Here is a 25,536-nt window from a genome sequence, read left to right as displayed (position 1 = left end):
GGCAGCAGGAAGAGGGAAAAGGAAAAGCAGACTCCCCACTGCAAGAGAGCCCAATGTGGGACTTGATCTCAGGATCCTGGGATCATGATCTGAGCCTAAGGCAGATGCTTAATCGACTGAGACATCCAGGCGCCCCTATCCAGGCGCCTGTATTCTTACAATAAAGTAAGCTAGAGAAAAGAAAGTGTCAAGAAACTCAAGAAGAGAAAATACACTTACGGTACTGTACTGTATTTATCAAAGAAGAAAAAACTCTATGTCTAAGTGGGCCTGTGCATTTCAAAAGCATGTCATTCAAGGGTCAGCTGTACTCTAAAGGTGTTACTTTTCCTAAGGCAAATTCCCACTCCTGGTAAGGATCGGAAAGAGGAGAAGAGACGCTGAAAGCCAGGAGAACTTCCTGGAGTCAGCTTCCTGGGAAAACTGCTACTTACCAGTAGACTGAGAAATAAATGGTGAATTCTACTATTCTGGAGTGTTCAAAGACTATTAATATAATTTATGAAAATGGACCCATCCCATTGAGTATTTTTGAGTTTTAAATGTGACCAAATGTCCTGTTTTCCTGGGACTCTCTTGGTTTTAGCACCGAATTCCCTCACCTGAGGATACCTCTTCATCCTGAGCAATCTGGGACAGTCATTTCTCCTCATCTACTATAGTAGAACAGTTGTGCATTTCTTTTAAGGGCCACCATTATAGAAAAATAAGTATTAAGTGGTGTAGCAGAAAGAATACTGGCTAGATTCACATTTAGGTCACACCATTTAGTACTGGTGTGTCCTTGCACACGCTCCTGATCTCCCTTAGCCTTGATCTCTTTAGCTGCAAAAGTGAGTATAAGAAAACCTTCTTTGCATAGTTAGGAGGACTTAAATGAGATAATGCATGGGAAAGTGCCTGGCACCAAAAAAAAAATTATCAGGGGGGATCCCTGGGTGGCTCAGCGGTTTAGCGCCTGCCTTTGGCCCAAGGCGTGATCCTGGGGTCCCGGGATCGGGTCCCGCGTCGGGCTCCCTGCATGGAGCCTGCTTCTCCCTCTGCCTGTGTCTCTGCCTCTCTCTCCCCCTATGTCTATCATGAATAAATAAATAAATAAATAATCTTAAAAAAAAAAGAAAAAAATTATCACTCTTTTTTGGATTGTGTAATTATCTAGCTCCTTGAAAATATTTTCTCTTCCTTGAAATAACTATAAAATTATGTCTAGCAATAAGAAAAAATGTTGTTATAGATATCTAACATCTTGAATAAATAAACTAGATGTAATCAATGCATTATGGTAGAAAGATGATATTTTGGGGAGCAGGAAATACATTTTATAACAAGGAGCAGTTTTAATTGAGTTTTATCTCAGTCTTAGGGCTTCTTCCCACTTTGTGCAGTGCACTCCACAGCCTCCGAGGCAGAGCCTCCAGTGCCACAGACTGCAGATGCCTTCTCTCCACTTCTGTCCGAGGTGGGCTAATCTGCTGGCAAAGTTTCATCAGAAGCAAAACTCCTGGCACATCGCCGTGTGCCCTGATACAGACATTTCGTATCTGGAGAGCCTGCTGCCATCTGCGACAGTTCCTTCAGCAAGACTTAAATCAAAATGAGGAAGAAACATTCTAACAAAGAGAATTAGAGTAATTACTTTAATTATAATGAAGTCAAAGTAACTTTGAACAGGCCCTTATCATCATGCTCGAGGAAAGAATTTTCAAGATCCCAAGCTAAGGTGATCCACGGATTAAGTAACATAAAAAGGTTCAAATCAGACATTCTCTTCTCCTATGAAAAGCTCTTGATAGGCTGATGAAGTTCTGGTGAGTGAAGTATTTTCGAAAAGTTCTCTCCCTGGCTAAGTAATAACATTGAACTAATTCTACCGTCAAGGTGAAAACAAATGGAATATTTTCCATAATCATGCACGCCAATTTTAAGATTATACTGTCCTTAAAACCAGAGTGTGTTTCTTTCTTTTTTCAAAACATTTTATATGACAGCTTAAATGGCTAATTTATTTTATAAAATAAGCCCTTGGATCCTATATTTGGGCTGCCTTTAGAACATCATATCATGCACTTGGCACCATTACTCTAGCATTGAAGGTACTCCCTGATGATAAATTTTAATTGTTAACACGAGGACGTCATTTGTCACAAGAAGGATGCTGCTGTGAATCTTAAACAGATAAAGTCTACTCTAGTATGTTTCAACCACTCTGCGTTGTTTTTAAAAGTTATTGCTTTTGAAAGACACTCAAATGGGCTTACTTTTTTTTTTCTCTAATAGTATTACTCCTCTCCTAACACTGCATTTGAAATCAAGAAAACATTTTTTTACCCCCCAGAAGAGATGGATAGAGCCTAGTAAAACCAGTTTAATGTAGCTTACCATTCTAGGCTTAAACATTCAGATTTATCAGGGTAATTGTCTTCCTTGACTAGAAAATGCAAGATGATGGCTAGAAGTCAGTGATTAAGGTTCAGCAAAGCATAATTTTCATAAAGAAGGGTACATGCTTCTCCTTAGTCGGTGTTTACACCATTCAAGTAAAGCTGAGAAAGTGTAATTAAATTATGACTTTAGAACAACTAGCCACAATATATCAGACAAAAAGAACTATCTGATTGATCCAAAGAGATTATCCATATCAGGACCACTATGAGTTTAGAGCATAAAGCTGGCCCTTTCATATGACATCTATTGATACACCATGGAACCAGTGTTTCATAGAAAAGTTGGTGGGAAAAGCTGGTGTGTGTATTTTTAGTCTCTCTGTTGAGGTGGGATTGATTATGTTGTGTAGGCAGTGTTGTGAGGGGCAAGGCTGTCTCTCTTTTGCTCTGTGTTGTCTTTAGCTCCTAGAGATATGGGGCAGAGAAAAAAGCCTGCCCCAGAGTTTAAGAGCCTTGAGTTCTATTCTAGATTCTGCTCTTGTAGTTCTGTGACCTTGGGAATTCACTTGGCTTCCCTGTATCTTAGTGTTCTTGTGTGTCACATATAAAGTTGCTGAACAAGGTCTGTTTAAGCTATAATGTTCTATGATGCAACTTAAAAAGTAAAAAGTAAAATATAATAAATTATATTTATTTCGAGTACTTTCTACAACCTAGCCTCATTATGAGAAATGTTCCAATTTTGACTATCATCAAATTCCATAGGAGGAAGGTCAATTCCAAGAGCTATAGAGATGTGAATATTTTCCATTCCATTCTTGAGGTTCACAAAAGAGGTCATTTTTTTCTGTACCCCCCAATCTTAAGTAGCATAAGCATTTTTATATATTTTAAAGAACTCCAAAGCTTAAAAAAAGGATCCTCTGGAAATCCTGCTGAATCAGGGATCCCCATCAGATTCATAACAATTTGATGAGTAAATATTGAAGCTTTACCTTACAGGTCTATAAGCAGTGACTGATAACCAGAAATCCTCCCCACCAAAAATATAAACAAACAAAAAAAACATGCGCAAGGAGACTAAACATAGCTCTCCTACATAAAAATATTCAGTATTCCCAATGTAGTCTTTAAATTTAAAATATCCACTCTTAGCTTATATAACCAACCTCCATCCAGTGGTTTGAAAGCTCAGTCTTTCTCTGACTTGAGAAAGCAAGAGTTTGAGGGTGGGGTGTGGGGAAGGCCACTGTGGTCCAAGAGAGGATCACTGACATCATTTCTAACCAGCTGGTTTAGGCCAGGAGCAATGGCCTCCAAAATATGCTCCAAATGGGTCCTGACCCTCAGTTTTAAACACCATCTGAATGTTTCTGAATACATGTAGAAAGGGCAGTAAGTTTGTATTTTGCTTCCTCCATTCGCTCAGAAAACATGGATGAAGCACCTTCTATGCACCACTATTCTAGGTGTTGAGGAACAAACAGGAGTAAGATGCAGACACTGGGAAGACCAAGTTTGCTGTTTCTACGCCACCATGGTGGTGAACAGCTAGGGACTCACCTGCTCCCTGATGCCTTCCCACAAGCACATCCGCTCCTGCCATGCAGCCCATGCCCAGGATGCAGACCACGATGCCGAGGAAATGCACAGCCTTGTACCGGATCAGCAGGAAGAACCAGGACAGCAAAATCACCACCGGGATCACAAAGCAGTCCAAGAGCTATAGGGAAAGAGGGAGGTAAACAGAAACAGGAGGTTCAGGGGGAAGCTTCCCACGTGATAAAGAAAAATAACTTAGCCCTGTAGAGAAGGTACTTCCCTGAACCCGAGTTTTTGTGTAGACCCAGAACTGATTCAGTTAAACAGATTCTGAAACAAGCACAAACTAAATTTACTGAAATATCTCCCAAGCTTTGAGGGAAAGGGGAGAAGGCCAATGGATAGGATAAGGCTGGTAGTGAAGAGTCTCCTGCCCCAGTGCCCAGATTCCACAGGAAAAGCTCACAGGAGGGGAGGATACACTGAGCCACTATAAATGGTTCTACTATTTTAGGAGTAAATCTGGGGATGGGAGGTGAGAAGGCTGAGGTCTTATGTTTTATAAATTATTAGAATTTAGACAAAAGTTTAACTTAATTTCTTCCAGACAACTGTCTTCTCACTGCTTGTAAAAATATATGCTCTAGCCTTAAACACAAATATAACTCTCAAGTTTACAATACTTTAAAAATACTGTTGTAAAAAAGAGAGAGAGGAAGAATAAACAGAGTATAGAAAAAAAATCCTTGATTTCACTTCTTACGTATTTATTTTGTGCTAATAGTGAGATTCCACCTGACATGGAAGCCCCGGGAGTCAGTAGAGAGTTGGCCCCAATCATGTGGCAAGTGAAGGTGGTGAAATGAGGAGACCTTTGTGCCTGGAGTCAGAAGATTTGAATTTGAGTACCAAATCCTTACTTATAGTAGTGTGCCCGTAGGCAGATCACAAACTCAGGAAGCCTCAATTTCCTGCTAGTATAATGAAGATAATTACCCATTGACTTCCCCCTTAGACATGACACATGAGAACACATTTTATAAATTACAAGAGCCTCAATGCTGGTCTATAGCCATGCTTCCAAACATAGGCTCTGTGCTCCACAGAACAGGTTGTTTCTACTATACCCTATTAAGATACAGTGACCTTTGGATACTCCATGTCTCCACTAGACAAACTATGTCCCACTGGACTTCAAATTCTATGTACCAAATGAGAAACTGGTGATCCTGACCCATTGCCCAGTACCATGCCTCTGTTAGAATCCTAAACAAGTGACTTTACCACCCAGCAGTCAGATGCAGGCCAGTATAAGCCTCCACTCCTATTCCCTACATCCTGTTGGCACTAAATTCCATCAATTCCATCCTCTAAACACCTCATATCCATTCATGCCACCCTCTCCCATTTTTGCCACCTGAACGAAGCTGGCATCCTCTCCTACCTGGAGTCAGTCTTTCCTTTCTGCCTCAGGGTCTTCAATCATGCACCCCGCTCTATCTAGAATGTCTCACCTGAATTCCTGAACTCCTGCCTCCTTTTCCTTCAGGCCTGCACTTATATACTGCTCTCTCAAGGAAGCCTCTTGGGTCTCCAGGCTAGGTCAGGTGCATCAATGCTTTCCTTGTGTTCTGTGTCCTTTATAGTGTCAATTGCAATAATAGGTAATGAGTACTGAATTACTGGCACGATGTCTGACTTCTCCAAGTGTCCAGAGGTCTATGAGAGCAGGACTACATTCTTAGTACTCAGACCCTGCTGTGTTCAGGAGAAGTAGCCAATGATAGTGGCTGAACCAGTACATACAGGATTTTTAATGATCAGTAATATCCAAGATTCATTAAAGTTTAAATTAAAAATGTTCGTGTATTTACAAAGCATGCCTGACCATCAGCATGACTTCTGGGATTGTAAACAGTACTCAGAATCCCCCCATCACAAAAGTCTTTTTTTTATCTGTAGGACTTTCACGATTCTCTGTGCATTGGTCTCCTTTGCAACACAAGCAATCAGAATCGTAAGCTTTCCCTGGGGTGCTGTGAGACAACAGGTGATGAAGGGCCATGTGAATGCTGAGTAACAGCATGATGGCTGGGGTCTGAGTCTAGAGGTCACAGCACTCCCAGAGGGACTATGTATTTGGGTGGTGGCTGCTAGGACTGCATGATAGCACAGGGTTACTCACTGCACAGTTAATTAGCAAGTTAATGATCCTACTTGATATGATAAAATGCTCTAAGGCAGTTAGTACAACTGGCCTCAAATGCCATTTAAGTATATTAGGAAATTTGAGTTTGCCAGTGAAAGTTGTTCACTTGTCATAAAACAGTTGGTGTTTTGTTTTAGCGATGAGAAATGATTGAATCAACAGTTCAATCAACAGTTGAATATTAGCTACATGCTCCACAATTTGGATTTCACTGTCTAGGTGGAAGCCCTTGGTCCATGGAGCTGAAGGCTTCCCTTTCTGAATTATTAAAAGCAAACCAGGTGGTCATCATTCCAACTTTGGGGAGGACTGAGTGAACCTTTTTGGTTCTCAATGTCATTAGAAACCCCAAAGCACTTGATGAGTCCTAGGATCCAGTCCTTTCATGGGCTGAGCTGCAAAATCCTTATTCGTACCTGTCAGGTGGTCCTGTGGATGAATAAACCCTTTAAAAGGAAGGGGAAAGGCTAAAGAAGGATAGGATTCAAGCCAAGGTTTCTGGAATATTCAGCTAGGGAAGCTTGGTGCCCAGCCTACAGTAGGGGATCGATAATGGGTGGTTGAATGAATTAATGAATGGACAGATACTTGACTTGGTATCACTGATTATAGGCAGAGATGTCAGTGCTAATTCAGGCTGCTGCTGGCAGTTTGAATGGGGGGGGTGCTTTGTGCAGGATTGCCCCATGCTCTCTGCAGGACATTATGCATCGTTGGGCACTGGCCACTAAAAAAATACTCATATACATTTATAAGTGCCCCTCAGTTTTGAATCAAGTAGACTTTGTCTACCCCCTTTATGAAAAGCTGGGGACTCAGAAGTTTCAAGAGATGAAGTGATACGCTCAAGGTCACTCAAACCATTGGTATCAGTGGGAGTCCTGTCATGGTTTGTCTGTTTTTTTTAAAACAATATTTTAATGAAGGTCAATGATAGGAATTGCCACAAGTAGAGGTCTCATTGCTGCATCTGTAACTACAGAAGAAAATAAGCATTTGGGAGCTTCTGTTAGTAAACAGGCTATTACTTTTAAGTGATTTTTGGCTCCAGCCTTTCCCCTGTGGTCATATAGCATGAAACATACTGACAAAATAATTTTCCAATAGTTTTCTGCTGGCTTAACTCCTTAGTAAAGTGGTCGTTGGAGTAAATAAAAGAGAGCAAAGCATGGTAACAGATGCACACAATTGGGACTGTTAAAAAAGACAAAGAAGAAAAGCCCTTCTGATTCTGTCATTAACCTTAGTTAGATTTACCTTTCTTTGCATATATTTCTATATCCAAAGAGAAATGATAAAATATCGAGACCAAAAAATAAACAAATGAATGTTATTTCATAATTATCTTTTTTCCCTTTTCTGTGTATTTATTTTTTAAAGTTTTTATTTAAATTACAGTTAGTTAACATACAGCGTTATATTAGTTTCAGATGTACAATACAGTGATTCAATACTTCCATATATCAACACTCATCACAGCAAGCGTATTCTTGAGTCCCTATCACCCATTTAACCCATCCTCCCATTCATCTCCCCTCTGGTAACCAAGAGTCGGATTCCTGGTTTGCCTCTCTCTTTTTCTCTTTGCTCATTTGTTTCATTTCTTAAATTCCACATATGAGTAAAACATATGTCTTTGTCTTTCTCTGACTGACATATTTTGCTTAGCATTATACTCTCTAGCCCCATCCATGTTGTTGCAAATGGAAAGATTTCATTCTTCTTATGCTCTGAAAAATCTCAAAGTATTAATAATGCTGTGGAAAGAAAAATGTTCATTACAACCTTAGATTTACATCTTTTTTCTCCTAAAGATTTAAACTAATTTTGCCATGTCATTAGTCTTTAGACACTACCTGCCAGAGAGGTCTATGATCCCAAGTTGTCTCATTTTATTGATGGAGGCATTGAGGCATACCATGCTCAATGGCAGGGGTACATTCTCTGAAGCCAAGGTGATAGCTCCAGGATTATTTAAATTTGGTAGCTTTAAATAACATTTACAGTAGATTGCAAATGTTATTTATTGTTTGTATTTGTATATAGTTTGTATCTATTTATTGTAAATTTATAGTTTGCAAAACACATTATTTTTACTTTATCTCCAAAAATAGCACTTGAAGGGAGTTATGATTATGCCCATTTTATAGGGAAGGAAACTGAGTCTGCAATAATAAAGCAAGTTAGTCCCAGAGTTGGGGCTAAAATACTAGTGTCTGGACTCCTATACTCTGCAGAGTTCAAGTGCAGCTTCCAAGAGTTATTTAATAATAACTTAAAAAAAAGTCTGTGTTGGCATTGCTTTTAGAACAATGCAAGTCAACATTACTTTTTTTTTTAAAAAGTACACAATGGAGGCTTGCAGCATCATTCAACTTTTTGTTCCTCTTTCTCCCTCTCTGTCTTTTCAGATTCAGTCAATATCTTACCATTGGATCTTTCCCTGCAGTCTTCAATCACACTTGGTTATGCTCTGTTCTAAACACACACACACACACACACACACACACACACACACACACCCGAACCCCACTTCTTGCCAATACTCCCTCAAGCTTCTCTCTTCCTTCTTAGGCTAACTCCATTTGCCACACTTCCCAGACCACCTCTCTCTGGATCAGACACAGCCAATCTGAGTTTTCATGCTCACTTGTATGTGCCCCTCCTCCTCTAACATGGTCATTCCTCTTTCACTGTATTTTCTAAATGTGGTATGTTTTCTAAATCCCAGAACCTGGATTTAGTAGATGCCCAGTAAATGATTGCTGAATTTTTTAAAAAATGAACTTTTTCTGGCTTTACTCTGTCTCTAATTTTGCTGCTTCCATGACTTTCTTGCTTGTCATTCTACTAATTTTATCTAATTTATTTCTTGTACAAAATACGAATTTTATCCCTTCAACTTTATTTGATATGTCTATGTCTTTATCTGTGTGTATATTTAGCTGATATGTGTCTATAGCTCTACAATTCTTTGTGAATAAACTTAAGTGATAGAACTCAGAGCCGCTACAGGACTAGCTGAGGTCAACTGACACTTGGATGATTATGATGATACACTGCTGACTTACGTAGAATTCCACTGTACAATCACCAGCAGGTTATTATAAGATTGTGATGGTTAAATGTAATTGTGCTACAGGACACTCAAAATTAATGCAAAATGATTAAATAAGGAAAATAATAATATAAATCCTACCCCCATGACATATCTCATAACCATGCAAAGTACAACAACCTCACTTGTGGTATGATATACCATAGTGGCCTGCCAATATCACACTTCCCATGGGATTAATGCATCCTCTCTCTCTGTCTCTCTAGTTCTATCTCATCTTTATACAGTTGGTACTTCCAATAAAACATCTAGACAAGAGACTTCCTTTGGTATTGGTTGATGAAGAAATTCAAGTTTTATTAGACTAAATCCAGAAAAATGTGCTTAATGCAAAAGGGCCCAATATCTCCTACATTTGTTCTTGGATTTGGGGTAATATTGATCTAAGCCTTTTGGGGAAAATCCATATCTTTCTCCAAACTCTTACAGAGCTTTAAATGAAATTTTGAATTTAGATATCTGCATTTATTATGGTTGCTGGAAAATATCAGTTGGAGATAAGTTATACTTTTTAAAAAGGGCACTGTGACATTGATTTCAGATAAATATGGTAGAGTATTTTTGTTTGTTTCAAGGTTTATTTCATAGAGAGAGATAGAAAAAGAGAGAGAAAGAGGTGCATGCAAGTTGATGAAGGGGCAGAGGGAGAGACAATCCTCAAGTAGACTCCCCGCTGAGCACAAAGCCTGATGTGGGACTCAATCCCAGGACTATGAGATCATGACCTGAACCAAAATCAAGAGTTGGCCAATCAAATGACTGAGCCACACAGGCACTTCTAGTATTTTTGTTTTAATCAAAACAGAAAAGGTAGAGAGTCAATAGCACTTAGAGTAAATGGTGCATTTTAGGCTATTGTAATTTCCTTGAGTTAGTTATACAGTTTCACCAAATTAATCCAAAGTACAAACAAAATTCATTTTATTTCAAAAAAAGAATGAGTAGCTTTGTTTAGAAAGTACAGCAAAAGACCAGGAGACTACTTCTTCCCGTAAGAAGTGATTTCTTCTAAAAGATCAAATTTGTGATTTAGATTTTATCCCTCTCAAAGAGTTACTTTAATTTATGAAAAAGAACAAACACCAGAGCATCATAAGAGTGATAAAAAGTTAGCTTATCATGCTATTTTATGTTTTCTGATTTTTGTGCTTACAAGTTTTGTAACATGATGAAGATGACAAAGCAGTGTAGGGAACCTGGATGGGAAAATTGCTCTGCAAATCAAAAACAGGCATTTCAGGAAATCTCCCTAGCCTTTCCATTTTGTTCTTACAGACTTAAAAGACTCAACATAGCTTGTCCTTTAGCTCCAACTTATGGGCCTTAAATATCTTCAGAAAAACTGAGTCACTCTGATAAAATGTCTATATTTAGAGGCTGTCTTTTGTGGCTAAAAAGCTACTGGTACTGTTTTCTTTAATGTTGCATATTTGTGGTTCCAACCACTTCTGCTCTCTTCCAGATTCTATCTGGCACAAAATAATACCTTGATCCACTTGGACTGGCTATTTTTGTAGGTCAAACTGGTTGGAACGTTGATAATTCCACTTGGTCACTTAAGAGACCCAAGGAACCAAACAGAATCAGATGCCAGCTGTATTAACATTAGATCTGGTTTGCAGAAGACAGTGTTGCCTCCTACTTCCCACTTCAGTTTTAACTTAGCCTAGTCTTTCTTTTCCCAGGCAGATAGACTGGGGAAAACAGTCATCAAACTGAGGCCTGTCTCAGGGGTCCTTCGAGCAATGGTCTTACCAACCCATAAGGCAGGCAGAAATGAAACACTCGGATGAATTTTTTTCCTCTTTTTTCTTTCCTTTTTTTTTTTTTAAGATTTTATTTATTTATTCATGAGAGACACACACACAGAAAGAGGTAGAGGCACAGGCAGAGGGAGAAGCAGGCTCCATGCAGGGAGCCCCACGCGGGACTCGATCCTGGGTCTCCAGGTTCACACCCTGGCACTAAATCGCTGCGCCACCAGGGCTGCCCTCCTTTTTTTTTCCTATTAAGACATAACAACCCCCTCCCAAGTGGTAAAGTTCCCCATTGGATATTGAATTAGCTATTTCCTCTTTGGGATGAAGGAAGAAGAAATGGAGGAAAAGGAGAGTTTTCTTCCATTCTCTCAGTGTTTGGAAGGGAATGGATATTCCCCTGGGCCTCAGTGGTATCAGGGGAAAAGAAGTGTTCCTCCTCCTTCTTCTATACCATGCTTGGTTTGGCTGACATATATGTTCACATGAATGTTCATAGCTTGATGAAAGATCTACATATCATAATATCAGTCATAAAAATCTCTGGAAGGAGAAAATCAGAATCTATAAGAATAAAATGTTAACAATGGTCATTGGATGAAATAACTGAATCATCACAACCCCACTGCCCAAATCCTCTGTGGTTTCCAAATTCCCTCTCTTGAGTATATACTGCTTTCAAAATATATACAACAACACATGTTATGAGAGTGTAAAAAACCTACAAGAGTCAGATCAGTCTTTCTCAAGAGAAGCAGATGGTTTGTAAAAAAATTGCACAAAACAAAAAACCCGCTACCCAACTGCTCCCATTCCAGTAGAGCATAATGAGGAGGTGATCTCATCCCTCTTTCTAATTGTCTGCCAAAAAGAGACTCCTCCGCCAGCCTTGAGCTCCTCATTAGCGCTCCCCTCCGGCTATTCACAGGGAAAAAGCTCCCCTCACATGGCCCAGCTGTCAGAGGCTAAACCTGAGGCAACTAGTAGGTGATTCCAGGCAAGAGAACATTTCCCTAAGTTCCCTCCTCTTGCTTCTAATTGGCAATTCTCCCGTGTTACTAAAAGTGATATATATTAGAAATTCATCTCCGGTGAGTAAAACTGAAGCATTCACAGGGAAAGATATTTAAAAAGGACAATCTTCAGTATCACAGACACAACAAAAGTCCTTTTTTGGCAGACAGTCCAGCTGAAGAGAGTGGAATATAATTTGGGAAATGCACATTCACATGCAATCAAGAACCACTTTAATTCAGTGGCCTGGACATGTACCCATCCCAGAGGCATCTGAAAATCCAATTGGGAATATCTTTCATCAGGAACAGACTTTCCTAGTCGACAACCTCATTCCCTCCACCTCTCCGGATATTTTTTCCTCTTGGAGTTATTCTATTCATAACACCTCCACCCACACCAACCTCATACCGTAGGGCTTAATGTTTAGGTTTTATTGTCTTAAAATATTCATATTGGAGGAAGCCATGTTTCCATCATGTTGCCCAAGAGAGCCAAACTAATAAAATGTGTCATTGTGCTGGCTATGTGACAGCCATTTTCCAGGAAATGTCCTATTTCCAGGACTTAGAGAAAGATTTTCACCAAACTACTTCTCTTGTTACTACTGGTAAGGATTTAAACGTGTGAGCCTTCTATATCCCCTTGTGCCTGTCCATCAGAACTTCCTAGTTGTTGAAATATATTCACTTTGCTTCTTTGGCTTCAACTCTCAAAGACAGACAGACAGACAGACAAACAGAAAGAAAGAAAGAAAGAAAGAAAGAAGAAAGAAAGAAAGAAAGAAAAGAAAGAAAGAAAGAAAGAAAGAAAGAAAGAAAGAAAGAAAGAAAGAGACATTACCATGCACTGAAAATCTGGGACAAGTACCTAGAAATCTAGGTGACCACTGGAAGACAGATAATTAGGAGACACACACTCTCTAGCTCTGCTACAGGGCAATCTGCCTCAGGTGAGAGCAGAGCTGTTCCAGAGGACAAATTCTTTCTGGGTGAGCATCACTAGCACTTTAATCAGGTTTAAAAACAAACTCTGATTGTCAGTAAACCAGATTTTAAAAGTAGAGAGCAAGGAGGTACATTTACTGAATGTCTACCATGTAATATGCAGAATGCTAACTTCTTATGTTTCCCATTTTACAGATGCTAGAACAGAGTACTGAAGATAATAGGTAACTTAGTTTAAGTCACACAGTAGTAAGTGTCAGAGCCAGAGGTGATCCCAGGTCTCCCACTCTTCTTATACAAAGTGAGTGTAAGCAGTCAAGGTCAGGTGACTGACCAGTTATAACAACATGGCCTAGGTTGGGTCAGCCTCAACTCAATCTAGTAGGCTTGTATGCTCTTTTTCTTTTCTTTTCTTTCTTTCTTCTATTTTTTTAAATTTTTATTTATTTATGATAGTCACATAGAATGAGAGAGAGAGAGGCAGAGACACAGGCAGAGGGAGAAGCAGGCTCCATGCACCGGGAGCCCGATGTGGGATTCGATCCCGGGTCTCCAGGATCGCGCCCTGGGCCAAAGGCAGGCGCCAAACCGCTGCGCCACCCAGGGATCCCCTCTTTCTTCTATTTTTATTTATTTTATTTTTTTTTAATTTTTATTTATTTATGATAGTCACAGAGAGAGAGAGAGAGAGAGAGAGGCAGAGACACAGGCAGAGGGAGAAGCAGGCTCCATGCACTGGGAGCCCGATGTGGGATTCGATCCCGGGTCTCCAGGATCGCGCCCTGGGCCAAAGGCAGGCGCCAAACCACTGCGCCACCCAGGGATCCCTCTTTCTTCTATTTTTAAAGATACTTATTTATTTATTCATGAGAGACAGGGAGAGAGGCAGAGACATAGGTAGAGGGAGAGGGAGAAGCAGGCTCCCTGCGGGAAGCCCAATGTGGGACTCGATCCCTAGACTTTGGGATCACACCCTGGGCCAAAGGCAGAGGCTCAACTGTTGAGCCACCCAGGTGTCCCTTGTGTGCTCTTTCTTACACTGAGAGAACTCAGAGTATTTCAGAGCATTGAAAAAATAATCACTGGTTGCCTGCATTTTTCTATATTAAATAAGGTGCAGATTATAAGAAAAAGTATACGAGAATTAGAATCATACCATAAGAATGGAGACTGCTGCCTTTCCAATCATTACAGCATAAAGTATGGTTCTATTTTGCTGAAAACATCCATTCATCAACATCCACTCTGTAACATAATACCTCTTCCCAGGAAGACAATCACACACCTATTTTTTTTCTTACATATCCAGCATTTTCATTGAAGGAATAAAAAGGAATTAGAATAGTTTGGTCTTAGCCATGGGCCTTTGATACCGTGTGGCTACTTTGAGTGTTTTTGGAGAGGTGGTTGCCTTACATCAACCAAGCACTACTAACTTGTATTTCTTATTTATAAAATTCATTGAACATAAGAACATCGACAATAACATTAAAGAAAGCACACATTTCAAAGCACATATTGAAGGAAATGAAAGTTTTCTGATGAAATATTAATTCAACATTAATTTTGCATTACTTTTGATTCCTCCCAGCATTAAAACAGCAGGGAGAAACAATTTCAAAACCTACAGGAGAACATCTTGTACTTTTGGGGGCTCTATTTCTAGGTTTAACTCAACTATTCCAGGTTTTATTAAAAAAAAGACGAAATCAGATTTTCACTGCCTTATACTTGTCACTTATTTATTTATTCAGCAGGTGTTTATTGAATGCCCACTGCATATTCAGCATTGGTACAGATGCAGCAGATACCAAAGTGAACAAGACATTCTACATCTTGGTCCAGGTGGACAGATGCCAATGAACACACATTTCTTTCCTGAACTTCACAGCCATTTTTCCCCTAGAACTTGCCTGGCCCTGAAGGTGATTCTGTCCTCTGTTCTTTTGGACCATCCCAGTCTACTCCCCAAGGGACTTTGCTTCCAGCATCTATCCCACATCCCTCTTGATTCCTTCTTCTCTGTTGGGCTATTTTCCTTTGCTAGATAGCAAATAAATAGCAAATGCTGATTTAATCCTTGATGCCCAATTTCTCTGTAGCTATTTATTTTCCCCTCTTCATAGCCAGCTTCCGGAAAGTTTAATTTACAGTCACTGCCACTAGTATCTTGGCCCCATTCATTCCTCAAGATACAGTAATGCTGACACTTCTCTTTGCCATGATCACCAAAGCTACATTGTGCTGCTGTTTTTGACTAAACCTTCTGCAGCAGTTGGCATTACTAATATCCTTTTCCCATTGAATTCTCTCCTCCCCTGATTTATATCTTTTTTCTTTCCTTTTTCCTCTCTGGCTCTTCCTTCTGGTTTTGTTTGTTTCTGTTTTTTTTTTTTTTTGGGGGGGGGTGGACTCATTTTGTTCTTTTTGCCCCTCAAAGTTGTCATATCTGAGGGCTCAGTCCTTGGCACTCTCATTTTCACATTCTCCATATGCCATTCTCTGGCTGTCACCCACCTCTTACTTCCTTGCCTGCCAAACTTCTTGAAAAGAGTTGCATTCAGCCGCTGCTTCCATCTCCCTCAGCTTCATTCAGCCTCTCAGTGCAATCTGGGTTCTGTATCCCAAGCACCATCAAAACTGCTCAAAAATATACTCCTTGTTTTTGAACCCAGCAGAGACATGTTAATCCTTATTTTACTCAGCGCAGCATCTGACACTCCTTCCTGCTGGTGCTCTTACCTGCCAGGCTCCCCGTCCGTCACTTCATCTTTTAAGCCTCCCTGTCAGACTCCTTTATGAATTCCTGGGCTGTGGCCTCCTGGATCCATTCTAGTTTCTCATATGCTATGCTTCTGGGACTTTGCCATAGTGTGTCTTCTCATCTCTCCACACTTACCCCGATTGATGTCATCCACAGTTTTGGCTTTAAAAATCATCTCTCCACTGTTGGCTTTCAAATCTACATCTCAAATTTGGACCTGTCTCTTAAACTCCAGGGTCTGCTGATCTTGTGTGCATGTACCAAAAATACCTACAGTTCAGCATGGCTCAAACATAACTCATATCCTTGTCTCCAAACTGTTCCTCCTCATGTGGTTCTTCCCCAACTTAATGGGACCACTGGAGACATAGCTGCTCAGGTTTGAACCCTGAACCCTGGCATCCAGGGGTCACGCCTTCCCTCCTGAAACACTTCCTTGACTTGCTTCCAGGGTCCATCACATTTTTCTGGTTCTCCTCTTACCACAGTGGCCTCTCCTTAGCCTACTTTCCCTCCAGTCTCTGAACATGGGCAGGTGTCAGGGCTCAGCTTTCAGTTTCCATTCTCTTCTCCATTGATACTCACCACATGGGTGATGTAATCAGAGCATAACTTTCAGCGCCATCTATTTGAAAATGATTCCAAATTAATACTCTTAGCTCCCACCTCTCTCCTGACCTCCAGATACATATCCCCAGCCACCTGTAGCAAGCTCTGCCTGGATGTCTAACAGGAAGCCCAAGCCTATGTGGTCAAAGCAGAATCTTGATTTTCTGCTCCACATTTGCTCTTCCCCCATGTTCCTCATTTCACCCAGTGGCTCAGGCCAATAACCAAGGAATCATTCCCGACTCTTCTTTTTCTCTCAAACTTCCCCTATACAAATCCTCAGAAAATCCTATTGGCTTTATCTTATAAATGTATCCCACAAACTCTAGCCACCTCCACAGTTAGCACGTGGGTTCAAGTCATCACATCCCTCACTTAGTGATGTCCTAACTGTCTCACCACGGCCACTCTTGCTCCTCTAGAGTAAACTCTCCACGAGCAGCCAGCAGCCACAGTGATCCAAAGATACCAATTAGGACAAATCAAGCAGCTGCTCTGCACATTCTAATGGTTTTTCTTAGAACAAATCCAAACTGCTTTCCTTGATCTTATGTAATAGTTTTATATACAATAATATATACTAGTCTTATGTAATCTAGCCCCTACCTCCTTCTTTAGTGGCATCTCTTACCACCAGTAACTTCACTCACTCTTTCTGTGTCTTGAACATGCCATGCTCAGGGCCTCCACCCTTAAACTGTTCCCTTTGCTTAAAACTCTCTTCCTCGAATCTTTGCACAGCTCACTTCCTCATGTTCTGATGGGAGAGGAGGAAATTAAAACTAAGTATAACTTGGAAGAGAAGCTTCATGAGGGCAAGAACATGATCTTCTTTACGTTCTATGTCTAGAACTCATAGAAAGGTATATAGCATTATGCTCAATAAATATTTGTTACACATATGGGTGAATAAAACTTGGATTGATCCTTCTTTACCAACACATCAAATAAGTCACTGGATCCTGTCATTTTAGGCACCTATCTTTCTCTAGAACCTCTTTACTTGCCCCCTTCTGTCTGTCCCTTCCTTATCAGGCCATGCAAATGAACTCTTTAACTTGCAAATTTTATCATATCTTTGCTATTCTAGAAACTCTCAGGATTAAGCCCAAATCCTTAACATGGTTTATAAGACCCTTTGTGATCTGTCATCAGCTGTCCCTTTATTCTCTTCTTTGACCATTGCTCCTTCAAACTCCATGTAAAAGCATTTTATTTCCTTTAATGTATCATGGTTCTTCTTGACTCATTTCTTTGCACCTGCTGTTCCTTCTGCCTGGAGTTCCCATGTCCATCTCTCTCACTACCACTTGTCTGGCCCACTCAGACTTATCTTTCAGAACTCAGTTGAGACAACACTTCCTCCAGGAAGCCCTCTTTGGCTTCTTAAATCCAAATTAAGTGCCCCTTCAGGGGCTCTCATTGATCTTAGTATCACCAAATTGTACTTACTATGGAAAAACCCAATTACCATAAAGTAAGGAATTTTTCTCCTCCTTGCATTCAGTTTTACTTTCTGAAGAGCTAGATGATGCTTGGTACACAGTAGGGCCCCTTAAATATTTTATTAATTGACTAAAAAGTATTTGCGGAGCATCTACTAGGTGCCTGGCACTATCCTAGGAAATAAGAAATCTAGGTAATGATAAAAAATTCCCTACCTTTATGGAGTTTGTAATCTTATGTAGGAAGTGACAACCAAATCAAATATATAGTATGCCAACAGAGATAAAAACCATGGAGAAAAATAAAGCAGGGGAGAGGGGAGGGAGTGCTGGGTGGAGCAGGAGATTGCAATTTTAAACAGCGTGGTCAGGGAAAGACTCATTGAGAAGGTGACGTCTGAGCAAGGTCCAGAGGTGCTTATCTCATTGTCTGGCAGGTAAAAGATGCTGAATGCTGAAAAATTTCTGCTTCTCTGAACCATTCATGGACATTGGCTGTCACTGAGGTAACTAGTATTCCCTCAAGCTGCTTATTGAGATGACTTTGGCCAAAGGAGCTGAAGGTGAGCGCTCTGTGCAGTTCCTACTTCCTATATTCATTCTCTGGCCCAGAGGGTGTCACAACTCCTAAAGTGACCACTTGATGGCTCCAGAAAATGCTCAGCTACATTCTGCCTTTCTGTTCAAGGGATCTTGATTTGGAAATGGCCCTTGACCCAGAAAATCTAAATAAGAGGGAGGACAGGAAGGAGGACAGAAATAATTCCTGCTATTTTCTTATACGTTGGTGTTTATGAATTCTCATGGTCTAAGTCTTAAAAAGTCCTAGAAGCTTTTTTTAAAAAAAGATTTAATTAATTAATTAATTAATTAATAAGAGAGAGAAAAAAAGTAAAAAAAATGAGAGAGAGAGAGAGAGAGAGAGAGAAAACATGCTTAAGCAGGGGGAGGCAGAGGGGGAGAGAGAGAAAGAAGCAGACTCCCCATTAGCTTGGGAGCCTGATACAGGGCTCCATCTCTCGACTTTGAGATCATAACCTGACGAAAAACCAAGAGTGGGGCGCTCAACCAATTGAGTGTCCCAAACAAACCCTTTTTAAATATTTTATTTATTTATTTACTTAGGAGTGTCTTAAGGCACCTCGGAGACTTTTACTGATTTATGCTTTATTAACAAACACATCCCTTCAAAAGTATTTCTAAGGTCAGTAGGTTATGCACTTTTTTTCTTTTTTAGAGTGCAAGTACACCCTCCTACTTTAAGCACTTATTACAGGTGAATTTTGTGTAGTGATTGAATCCAAATGAGCACTTCTGTAAAGGCAACCAGTCATGATGCAGGAGTGTTTTCCTATATGTTTTATCCATGGCAGACATCACCAAAGTGGCCCTCTAAGGAATCCACGTAGGCGGCACTGGGAGCATTGGCATCTTAGTGACCACGGAGGGGAAAGAGATCTTGGGGAGAATCATTTTCTCTAGGAATGGAAACACCAACACAGACAAACCAGGGAAGCTTGTTCTTGTACCCCTGTGTTCCTGGTTCCTTTTGAAGGCCTCAAAAGGTCAGCACCTTCAAATCTACCTGGGCTGGGGGGGGAGGCAAATTAAATACTGTCTTCAATTGTATTAGTTTCCTAGTGCTGCTGTAACAAATGACCACAAACTTAGTGGCTTCAAACAATACAAATTCATTATTGTACAGTCTGGAGGTCAGATATCCTAAAATCAAGGTGTTCACAGAGCTGTGTACCTTCTGGTAGCTCTGGGGAGGGGGGGAAATCTCCTTTTTTGTCTTTTTCAGCTTCTAGGGACACCTGTATTCCTCGGTTTGTGCCTCCTTCCTCCATCTTCAAAGCCAGGAGGGTAGAAAATTCAGGTATCTCTCTCACTCTCTGATCTCTGCTTCCATTGCCACATCTTCTCCCACGCTGACTCTGGCTCCTCTATTCAAAGGACCTTTGTGATTATATTTGAGGTCACTCAGATAATCTAGGATAGTTTCCTCATTTTAGCTTCATTAATTTAACCACATCTGAGAGTCCCTTTGTCTAATAAAGTAGCATATTATGGGGATTAGAACACTGACATCTTTGGAGGGCCATCGTTTTGCGTACTACAGCTATGTTCATACATAATTAAAGGTGTGCCTTGACAATAAGGAGGATTTTTTTTAAGGGAAAGAAAACTGCCACTTATTGAACAAGGTGTGCAGGTGTTTACATATCTAATCTTCTTTAACATATTGGAATTTGCTCGATCTGGACATGGGTGTCATTCAAGGTAGTCACGCTGGAAGGTCACGGCTGTATTTTAATGAAGTTCTCATTGCTCAAAAACATTTTGAACTTTCTGAAATCACCTTGAGAGCTCTCACTGGAATATCCTTAGTGGAAGTAACTGCTCATTCTTCGAGAGTAGGTTTATTTTTGGAAAGAACACAAATGCTGGATTAAGCTAGATAATATTTTTGGGATCTAAAGGAAGGATAAATTATAAAGAAATTTGCATGACTTAAAATAGGCTCTGAAGATGTGAAGGAAATTTTACAATATTTTGAACAATGGTAGACACATCTAAATAAGTGTACAATAAGAAGCCCTTTGAAGAATAATATTAATTTGAAAGTATAAATTTGGCTATGTTTACTAAAATCCTTTGTTTATAACTTATACAGTAAAATATTATTATTACTTCAAGGACATTTTTATTTGAAAAGAAAGAGAATTCTTATATAGAAAGATGTTTCTAATGAAACCATTTGGCGTTTGCTGACTCTTAATTCTCATGTTACACTGTCTAATTAGGGAAGCTACGTCTTACAAACTAGCTCTTTTCAAGTCCATTATCTTTTCATATTGTATCCCCTAATTAAATCCTTTCTAGGATATAGGATTGTTTTTTAAATGAACCCAAAGTAGATCACTGGTTTAAAAAATTCTCAACTTTTGTTAACCAATACATAAAATCTTTTACTCTCTCTTTTATTTTATTAATAATCTTTAATGTTCCAAGAAACCAGGGAAGTTAATTACCTGGAGAAAACTATGAGAAATTATCAATAATGCTATTTATAGAATTTTGCTTAGAGAAAGGCAGGGAGGATGATTTGAAATAAAAACATGATTAAACTTCTATCAAAAGATTTCATATGTATAAAAATCACTTAAAGGCCAAATGAACACATTTGGGCAATGAGCATACCTTAATTGGCAGGATTTTAAAGCACTGCTAATTGGAACACTTTTTTTTAAAAAGATTTTATTTATTTGACAGCAAGAGAGGGAGCACAAGCAGGGGGAGCAGCAGGCAGAGGGAGAAGGAGAAGCGGGCTCCCCGCTGCACAGAGAGCCTGATGCAAGGCTTGATCCCAGGACCCCAGGATCATGACCTGAGCCCAAGGCAGATGCTTAACCCGCTAAGCCACCCAGGTGCCCCAAGGAATACTTTTTTTTTCTAATTAAGTATAGCTGATAAACATCCTTAAATTACTTTTAAGTGTACAACACAGTGAATCATATTCTATACATAAAGTATAATTCTATACATAAAGCTCACTCCGCTAAGTATAGTCACCATACAACATTATTACAATATTATTGACTATATCCCCAGTTTATACTTTTAATCCTGTGACTTATTTATTTTATAACTGGAATTTTGTATCTCTCAATCCTCTTTACCTATTTAACCCATCACCCAACCTCCTCCCCTTTGGCAACCACTGGTTGGTTCTCTGTATTTATGATTCTGGTTCTGGTTGTTTTTTTTTTTTTTTCATTTGTTTGTTTATTTTTTTTTTTGTATTTTAGGTTCCGCATATAAATGAAAGCACATAGTATTTGTCTTTCTCTGTCTGACTTATTTCACTTGGCATAGTACCCTTGAGATCCATACATGTTGCAGGTAGCAAGATCTCACTTTTTTATGGGTAAGTAATATTCCAGTGTTCGTGTGTGTGTGTGTGTGTGTGTGTGTGTGTGTATCACATCTTCTTTATCTATTCACCTATTGATAGACGCTTACATCACTTCTATATTGTAGCTATTGTAAATAATGCTGTGGTGAACATAATGATGCATATATCTTTTCAAATCAATGTTTTTGTTTTCTTTGGGTAGATGCCCAGTAGAAGAATTACTGAATCATACTGGAACACTCTGACTTTCAAACATTTAATTAGTTAGTTTCTATTAAGACTTAGAAGTCATAAATTTCCAAAGTAAAGAAAACTTTGAGTTTTGAAATTTTATTTACTTGGACATTAGAAGATTTTGTTTTTAATACTATGCTTTCTGTCTCAGTCTCATTTTCTCCATCTCTCTTTTTCCCTTTTGCACATACAGACACACACACACATTTAGAGGTGCTCACTAAATCTACTTGCAAGTCCCTACTTACATGAATGGGAACACTGATTAAACATGTCCATTTTCCCATAATTTCACTGATTGTATTCTGTAGAGGGCATGTATATTTGGAAGGTGTAAGGCAGTCAGCAGTTAACAGATTAATCTGTGGAGCACAGAGACAGACCTTGGGATATCCAAGTCTGGGCCACCTGTATCTTCCCCTCTGCCCTGTTCACTCTTATCCACCAAATACACCAGGCTAGGCATTTTGGCCACTAACTCTGAAAATACAAATCCTTGTGTGCAGTATAGTATTGGACTAAGGAGTGTTTTGTCTTTCACAAACTCAGTGTATAGAAAGAATACCTATAGAAACAAATATAGTTACTGTTCATGGTTCAAAATGGTTTCTAAGAAATCATTTATAAGAAATACCTTGCACATTTCCCAGTGTGTTAAAAATATAAATCATTTACAAAAATTTATTTGGAAACGGTATTTCAGGAACATGTTCGTTGCAAAAAAAAAAAAAAAAAGATGGTGCATCTGTACCACAGAAGAAAATTTCCTTGATTTTTTTTTTTACATGTTCAGCAACAGCATTCCATGGTTTTAAGGTTTGTTTAGCCCCTGGTACTGTGAAAACATGATTCCAAGTAGCACTACCGTATTTGCTTGTGCAATTTCCCTTGATATTTTCATTCCCAAACAGAGTGGGCTGGAAGAATTTTGTTTGGAACCAGGAGCGATCTCATTAATCTTTATGAGATTTCACCTCTATTGACTGGCAAATGGTCTTACATGAGGTAACACAGTAATCAATCAGTGGCAAAGCTAATTGGAATGTGGGTTTCCTAACATTTACCTTGTGTCTCAAGCAAGGTCTTCCACCTACATCAGTTTGTGCGCAACTGTACAATTTTTCCTTGTCAATTTGCTGTCCAAGAGTGAGAGTGTGTGAGAGGATGGACTGGTTTGGGTGACAGGTGTCTTTTTAATTTTTTTCCTAAACTGGATCAATGGAAAGAATACACCAAGTGGAAAATATGTGAATAAAAGGGAGCTGGTATCTTTTGAGCACCTACACATGTTGGAGGCATGGCTATAGGAGTGGGTGTCTTAGCTTGGCTGACTAACTGTCACACCGATCTCAGACAAGTCTGGGAATGCTGGAAGACCAATGAAAGTTCTACCTGCAGGAAGGACGGAGGAACTTGACTGAGGAAGGTGTCAGAGGTGGTGGCAGGATCAGAACAATATGATGTGCTATTGTTTGTACCACTATTTTTGCCTCAGGCTGCGGGGAAACAAGGACCACTGCACCCGATGTTACATTTGCATACCTAGGACCACACCAGAAGGCAGGTTTTCTAAATTCTTAGAAGCAGGAAAACTGATGTTCAGACAGAAAGCAAACGTACAAGGGGATCTCATTTATAACCTGTCTACATGAGCCATTGGAGCTCACAATCACCAGGGAACCAAGTGGCCCTGCCTTGCTGTGGGATTCACGCTGTCAGTAAAGTCTAGGTTTATAGATCCCACCAAATGTCTACTCTGGAGAGTCCTTTCTGTCACGGTGGATTCAGCCCCTCCTCTCTGTAATAGAGCTCCATTTTATTACTGTTCACTCTACACTGGAATCTGTGTATACATCTGTCTTCCAGAAAAACAGGATAAAGTTTTTTGGAAATTCAATTTCCCATCCGTTCAATCATGCCCCATACAGCCTTCTACCCATTAAACGGAGCCATGAGGAAAAAGAGAGCATGTCTTAGGTCCTTTATAGAATAGAGAGGTCATTCATCAGCTTTCAAACACCAAGCTGCCTTTCCTGACTTCTTCAGTAAAGAAAGGTCTAGAGCCAGCTTCAATGACAGAGAAGGGATAAATTCTGTAATTCTTCTTCCACCATATCAAGAATTAATATTGCCAATGACATCAGAGTGTCTTCCAGAATGTGGGAGGTTGCTCTTTCCTACCTAAGGACCCAACCAGGAGGCCTGGTGTCCTGGAAGGAGGATGTGACACAAGGAAGTCCATGCTAGAGAGAAGATGGAGGGACATGTTTGTCTCTCCCACCATGGACTGTGGGAAGAGAAAAGGAAATTAACATCGGAGAAGTGAGCGCTGAGTCACGTGTGCCCAGAGGTGCCCTCTCTGGATTAAAGTCCCAGGGGGAGAGAAAAGGCTAGATAGAGAGGAAGCAAGCAAAGTGCTGGTTTCCTTTTGGGACGGCCACACCAACCTGAAGAGGCCACATCAGAGAACAATGAGAGGTAAAGTGTCATTGGCAGAGAGCACTCTAGTTCCCCAGAATCCTTTTTGGCTCCTGTTTTGCCAGACGTCTGAGTGCTCTGCAAAAGGGTACAGGCTGGCTTACCTGGGGTTGGGTAAGGGGTTCCAAGTGGCAGGGGCCAACAAATACCTGGAGGCCACAGCATCAAGGAGCATCAGAGGGCCAGTCAGCAAGGAGAGGGAGACCACGGGTGGCAGAGTGAACATCAGAGCGCCAGGCCCAGAATGGGGCAGGAGCTCCATATCCAGCAAGTGCACACCCAACAACAGGAGGATTGTCCTACAGTGGAGAGCAGGCAAAGGACCAACATAGCCCCAAGGTCACACTACAGACCCACCCATACACCATCTCAGAAGTGAGTATGGAGGAAGGGACTTCTGAGAGGCTGAGCATTTGTCCAAAAGCCGCTGAACTATCCATAGAAAATTTGTAACTGGAAGAAATTAGTAATTTTTATATCAGATCAGACCTTTCCCTCTACCTACTGCTATTCAGCCAGTTTGTGGGCATTTTCGGGGAAGGTTCACTAGAAATATTTGGTAAACTATAGGCTATAAAGAAGGTGTAGATGTCTTGAACATCTAAGTATACCATTACTGAATCTGTATCGAGGCAATGCCTATAACACTTGAGCTTCCTGAGAGCTGGGACAGTTTTTCATCATCCTTACATCCCAAGAGCATAGTAGAATACTCAAAAGGTGTTTAGAATTCCATATCTGAGTCCTGTGTGAATAAATGAGCTTACTGATGATAAAACTACTAAAGGTCACTGTGTTGTCTTACCCCATATACAACTCACCTTTAGAAATTCATCCTTTCATTTATTAACTTACTTATTCAAATATTTCATACATTTTTGGCATCTATGTATACATGACCTTGTGAAGGAAACAAAGATGAACTATTTGTTCATTTATTCAAGCACCAGAAATTTATTCAGTGCTTACTGTGTACCAGATACACAAGTCCCACCTTCAAGGTCCTTACAGATAGGCTGGAGGGAGGAAGTATGTAAAAAAAAAAAAAAATAAAAATAAAAACTTATCATGAAAAGTAGAAAATGACACTGACCATAAGAAAAGTGAAGATAAAGA

The 25,536-nt window shown here is 40.0% G+C and overlaps 1 protein-coding gene across 1 annotated transcript in view; it reads right to left on the bottom strand.

Moving 5' to 3' along the window:
* Positions 1-25,536, bottom strand: part of SLC35F1 (solute carrier family 35 member F1) — a 384,841-nt gene that overhangs the window by 41,351 nt on the left and 317,954 nt on the right. The window contains exon 4 of the mRNA XM_055309461.1: positions 3,948-4,107. Within this exon, the coding sequence (XP_055165436.1) occupies positions 3,948-4,107 (160 nt within the window). The remainder of the gene's footprint in view (positions 1-3,947; positions 4,108-25,536) is intronic.

Source organism: Nyctereutes procyonoides, unplaced genomic scaffold, assembly GCF_905146905.1.
Source record: "Nyctereutes procyonoides isolate TBG_1078 unplaced genomic scaffold, NYPRO_anot_genome, whole genome shotgun sequence".
Classification (NCBI taxonomy): Eukaryota; Metazoa; Chordata; class Mammalia; order Carnivora; family Canidae; genus Nyctereutes; species Nyctereutes procyonoides.
The sequence above is the reverse complement of the archived record's forward strand: the minus strand, read 5'-3'. Positions and strand labels throughout refer to the sequence as shown.